Source organism: Pollicipes pollicipes, unplaced genomic scaffold (assembly GCF_011947565.3).
Source record: "Pollicipes pollicipes isolate AB1234 unplaced genomic scaffold, Ppol_2.1 Scaffold_1600;HRSCAF=1878_pilon_pilon_pilon, whole genome shotgun sequence".
Taxonomy (NCBI): Eukaryota; Metazoa; Arthropoda; class Thecostraca; order Pollicipedomorpha; family Pollicipedidae; genus Pollicipes; species Pollicipes pollicipes.
Window position 1 is genome coordinate 26974982 of NW_023595962.1, and position 5767 is coordinate 26980748.

At 54.5% G+C, this 5767-nt stretch overlaps 1 protein-coding gene across 1 annotated transcript; it reads right to left on the bottom strand.

The window, feature by feature from the left end:
* Window positions 1-2190: 2190 nt before the first annotated feature.
* Window positions 2191-3645, bottom strand: LOC119091968 (uncharacterized). Its single transcript, XM_037214913.1, has 2 exons — window positions 3566-3645; window positions 2191-3054 (listed from the first exon to the last, which is right to left on the bottom strand). Exons 1-2 carry the CDS (start codon window positions 3619-3621, stop codon window positions 2592-2594), a joined length of 519 nt encoding a protein of 172 aa, XP_037070808.1. The 5' UTR covers window positions 3622-3645; the 3' UTR covers window positions 2191-2591.
* Between the last annotated feature and the right edge of the window lie 2122 nt (window positions 3646-5767).

The window sequence follows — 5767 nt, forward strand, 5'->3', positions numbered from 1 at the left end:
GTTCCCTCACCTGTGCTTTTTTCACAGCTAACATTAAGAGACTCCATTGCTCATTCCTTATGCACGTGTCTAATTTCATCACAATACAAAGGCACCACAAGAAGCCATGCATCTAAAAACAAACGTTCCTTCACCTGTTTTATAAGCTAACACTGCGTGCAGTTGTTTATCTTATTGATTTCAAAATTTGAAACTATTGCTAAAATTGAAGAGGCTGCCGAAAAACTAACACATGCAATCCAGTTGACCTCAGGCATAAAATCCTCTCCCTCACGGACAAAATCCTGTCAGCCCTTTAGAAGACTCCTCAAAAGGAACCAGCTATCCATGCATCGAGAGAAAGTAAATCAAACAGCTACAACCAATATAAGAGTGCAAAAACCAAAAGTGACCTTGCGTTAGCGACATTCGCGACAGAACATGACTTGCTCTATGATGGAGAGCGGCGGAACCTGGTCCTTATTGCTTCCCCACGCCGATTGTGTTGCAGGGAGTACCAATGCCTTTAGCGGGAGGGGGCGGGGGAGGTGAGTAATTTGTTTGTTAATTTCTGACACTTGACCCCGGCCGCGATTGACACGTCTCTTTCAGAAATCATGAAGAATGACGTCGTACTGGATTTGTTCAGACCAAGGGCGTCAGCGCGTCGGACATAATCATTTCGAATCCATAATCGATATTTGATTATAAGCAACACACGCCACGCAGACAAAACACAATGGTCGAACAATACACATCGCTCAGTAATGCTCATTACAAATGCGCTTGTCATTTTCTATGCCAACGCCGAACTGGCCAGGCAACGTCAGAACGATCACGTCAGACGATCAGACGTCAGAACTGACCACGTCAGACGATCAGACGTCAGAACGATCACGTCAGACGATCAGACGTCAGAACTGACCACGTCAGACGACCAGACTTCAGAACTGACCACGTCAGATGACCAGCGTCAGAACTGACCACGTCAGATCACCAGCGTCAGAACTGACCACGTCAGACGACCAGACTTCAGAACTGACCACGTCAGATCACCAGACGTCAGAACTGACCACGTCAGATCACCAGACGTCAGAACTGACCACGTCAGATCACCAGACGTCAGAACTGACCACGTCAGATCACCAGACGTCAGAACTGACCACGTCAGACGACCAGACTTCAGAACTGACCACGTCAGATCACCAGCGTCAGAACTGACCACGTCAGATCACCAGCGTCAGAACTGACCATGTCAGACGACCAGACTTCAGAACTGACCATGTCAGAGCTGACCACGTCAGATCACCAGACGTCAGAACTGACCACGTCAGATCACCAGACGTCAGAACTGACCACGTCAGATCACCAGACGTCAGAACTGACCGCGTCAGACGACCAGACTTCAGAACTGACCACGTCAGATCACCAGACGTCAGAACTGACCGCGTCAGACGACCAGACTTCAGAACTGACCACGTCAGATCACCAGACGTCAGAACTGACCACGTCAGATCACCAGCGTCAGAACTGACCACGTCAGATCACCAGACGTCAGAACTGACCGCGTCAGATCACCAGACGTCAGAACTGACCACGTCAGATCACCAGACGTCAGGACTGACTAAGTCAGAGCTGACCAAGTCAGAACTGACTGAGCTGGTTGGTGACCGGCTTTATAGCCCATTTCATAAAGCTCCATCAGCAGCCCTTTTGGTCGAAGGACACTTGCCACACCTTTCCTTTTGCGCAGCATATTTGAGCATGGCTGATAGGATTATATCAACGTTTATTATGCGCTTAAACGATCGTCTGTCGAGGAAGAATCTGACTACCCATTTCAAGTCAACGTGACCTTTTCGTTCCGTGAGAGCTTAAAATAGTATGAAATCCATGGTCAAATGATACATTGAAACGACCCGATACTATCAACGAAAATTGGTCTCGTTTATCTTGCATAGACTATAGCACGAGACGTTTGCAAGCTTTTGAAAAATAGCGTGGCCTGGCATGTGCGAACAAGAGACCATGCAGCATGGCTCGTTGGCACTGACAGGAGTCGCATTCCCATATATGTGTGGGGGGGAAATTGATCTTACGCGGCATTCTCAAAATTTATTTCAACTGCTGGAAGTACAGACCAGTTTGTTATGACGAACACTGACTGGGCAGAGTGTAGAGAAAGCAAGAATACACAGGAGTTGGCACGCTTAAGACAGATTAGGTATGTGCCCATAGGATGTCACGTGATACATTATGAACAGGTCACCAACAGTGGTGTGCTAAGGTGGCGTTCCCACCAGTTCAAATACATTTTTTATTCACTTCTCTTGTTCAGTACGTCTTAAGTTTTCCCGAATGCATTGTGATCCTGAGGAGGATATTGGAGATCACAGCTTCAACATCGAATACACACCCAGGAGACCTTTCCGGATTTGGCTCACTTTCCCCCCGAAGTGTGTGGCGGGGGGGGGGGGGGAGGGGTGCGGACCTCCACTGGACAGGAGCTCATACACCTGCCCGCCACCCTGGCTGCGGCTGATTTCTTAACCGGCATAGCGGTGGCTCATGAGAGCTGATGGCTGATGCTGTGAGTTCACGCGCTGCAGCAGCTACTGCAGGTCCTCGGCCCAGCGGTAGCCGGCCTCGTAGCTCCAGCTGCGGTCGTACCTGACCAGTCGTACGTCCATGCCGGCGCTGTCGCAGCAGCTGCGCGGACCGTGAAAGTTGATGGTGATCGGGGACGGGTCAGTTGCGTCCAGGAACGCATTCGGTCTATTGGCTCTGTACACGCGGATCCGGCCGGGCTCGAAGCGGATTCGGAACTTGCGCAGCTCACTCCGGCTGACAATACCTGACATTTTTTTGGAGGCCAGAGTCGCCCAGCCGACGCCGGGAGTGTGGCGCTGCACCCTGCTGTACTGGTTGCCCCAGCCTCCGATGACGATGCTGTACATGTGTGAGTGGTCCCAGATGACGGTGTCGCTGGCGAGCCAGTTGCAGTCGTTGGAGGCGCGGCAGTCGAACGTCACCGAGAAGGTCTGCTCCGTCGCGCGGCGGAACAACGTGGAATACCTGACGGCGACGGAGGTAAGGTTATGAAATGGCGCGACCTATTTCAAGGTTCAGAAGCCCTGTCTGTCGTTGCTTTGGTCGCAGAAGCACTCGCTGCAGACATCAAAGCGATTCCAGACGCACCAAAGCTCAGATTCACCAACCCTCTGGTTCCAAATGATCCTTTGCAGGTCTAGGCATGGACGCGTTAGATCTTGATTTGGGCCGAGTCGTTTGGATGAAGATGCTGCGCAGTGCTGCTCCTAGCATGTAAATCTCGCGAAATTCGAAGCTGGTTGCCCGCTCTGATGAAGCATGAGTGTCCATTTATGTTTTCAATTCATATTTACGATGTACGCTGTAATTTTTCGCGCGAGTAAGCTCGCCGATGGCACTACATCACAAATTTCTGAAATCGCTTGCGCGGTATTGCCCGAAAGACAAGAAATCATTAGGTTCACCACATGGTTGGAACAACCCTTCGCACTGCGCCTTTTAGCAGTTTGTGGGTTAGCGTTCTGAGCAGCCTCACCTGGGTATGGTGTAGACGCGGTCATCGGACCAGTCTCCCATCCAGAGGTCCACCATGTCCTTTGTAAAGCGCCACCGTCCCTGCAGCACGGTGAAGATGCCGATGTAGCCGGGCGAGAAGCGCTCTGGGTCATCCCAGCTGATGTAGGTGTCGATTCCCGGCCTGTAGAAGCGTATCTGGCCGCTGCACCAGTGCAGGCCGTACCTGCGGTAGTTGTTGCCGTCCAGCAGATCACCTGAGTAGGAGGCGAAGGTGTCACTCCTGACACCCTCCTGAATCCTCTCGGCGTAGGTGGCGCTGTTGCCATTGTAGCCAATGCGAAAGTGGTAGCGGTTGGAGTAATGCGTGTTGGACTCGGTGAGCACAAACCGTAGATCGTCAGTGGCCTGCGCGTCGAATTCCATGGAACAGATCCCGTTGACCAGCTCCTTGAACACCCAGTGTTCGCCGTCGGTGGTGAGCTCGATGTTGGTCTTCTCGCAGAGTGTGGTGTTGTACTTCCAGCTTGCGGAGTCGCAGACACACTGGCTGGACGAGCACTGTGTGCCGCCAGTGACGTGGTACCGGCACTGGTTGTGCTCCCGACACGGCTCATCCAGCCTGCGCAGGCAGATGTCGTCCCGGCAGCGGCCACCGTCCGTGCAGATGCTGTCAGTCCACAGCTGGCTTTTGGACTCCTGGGACGGGTCGGAGACAACGTCGTACCAGATCCAGCCGCCAGTGCTGGTGATGTAGTAGCTGTGGTGGTCGCAGACGGTGACGGTGAAGATCTCGCAGACGGCGTCCACCCGGTGGTGGTTGAAGCTGCGGCAGTCGCCGCGCTGCAGGCAGACCAGCTGACACTGGGCGGCCGAAATGCCCGGGACCGTCTCGGCGACGGAGACGCCCGTCAGGCGGCGGTTCTGACCGCGGCGGGACGAGGCCCAGTGGCCGTGAGCCGGGCTCGCCAAGGCCAGGACGAGCGCCGCTAGCGATACGGAGCGCATGGTGTCAGCGTCCCCGCTGTCTGCCCAGAAATGGAGGAGCGATCGAAGTCCCGTCCACGCGCTTCGCTCGTTAATCTTTCAACAATAATCAATGTGGCTGCTTCCCCATGGCAGTGGCTGCCATGGGGAGGACGTGAATTGGCCCCGGTTTCCTCGGTATATGGTATGTTGTAGTCTGCTGTGGTCAGGCTCGGGCCTGTCAGCATGAAATAATTAATAATCGTGGCAATGTTCCGCCATGTTTTGCTGAGTTTTGCCTCCACGGCTGACGCGAGTGATGCGCATGAGCAGGGTGCAACGGGAGCGTACGCACGATCAGCGCCTGCGGCCGTCGGATGGCGCATCTCCCGCTGGGCTGTTGACAGCAGCAGCGGCGCCGCTCGCTGCTGGCCCGGCCGCGGACGCGTGTCGCCTACCTCCGGTGGCGGGCGCCGAGCCGTGACCCTGGGCCACGCCGGGCGGCGTCGTCTGCCTGCAGCGGCGGGCGCCGAGCCGTGACCTCGGGCCGCACCGGCCGCAGCACACTGCGCCGACCCGGCCGGCCCCGGTTGTAGGCCGGGGGGTCGCGGGAAAATGCGACCCGCGATTCCCTGCGGGCCGCTGTCGTTCTAGCACGATGCCGTTGGCATCGAAAGGGTCAGAATTCCTGCGAAGTGGGTATCAGTGTTTGCTGGAATGCTCAATGAAAGTTTAACACGTTATTCAGATGCAAGTTTGGTGCGGGTCACTTGGGACCGGAGCTGCATATAGGTGACCTCACGCAACCAAAGCTCAAGACAGGGGGCTGCGTTGTGGCGCTTCCAACCCCACGCTTGAACATCACAAACATTGAACATTATACACCTTATTGCACATACGTATGCATACTCGATGCCGGGCCGCAGATGAAGAGGTTATGCCGTGTGGTCATTCGCCGAGTTTGCCCCGTTTCGAGGCTAACTTGGCGGACACCTCCGGGTTAGAAGAGTTTGACGCTTATCGATGGCGTTCCCCATCGCTTGTGTTTCAGTGTGCGGTAGACCAAGCTGAGCTTGTGCAATAATATTGACGAGCTGAGCTCGCCCTCTTCCCCATGTCTGGGGCGGAGCGCACTGCCACTGCGGCATTCAGACGTGCCTCGTGTTGTCTCGAGGGGCTGTCGAAGCAGGCACCGGGGCCGGCTGGGTCTGCATTTAGACAAGCTGCACCTTGTGAATAAGATTTGACGGAATAAGTA

What these genes read in the sequence shown, in the direction of transcription:
- LOC119091968 (XM_037214913.1), bottom strand. Translation starts at nt 3,621, where the DNA reads ATGGTGGACCTCTGGATGGGAGACTGGTCCGATGACCGCGTCTACACC. An exon ending in CGCGTCTACACCATACCCAG is followed by an intron (nt 3,055 to 3,565) that starts GTGAGGCTGCTC and finishes CGTCGCCGTCAG; the next exon opens with GTATTCCACGTTGTTCCGCC.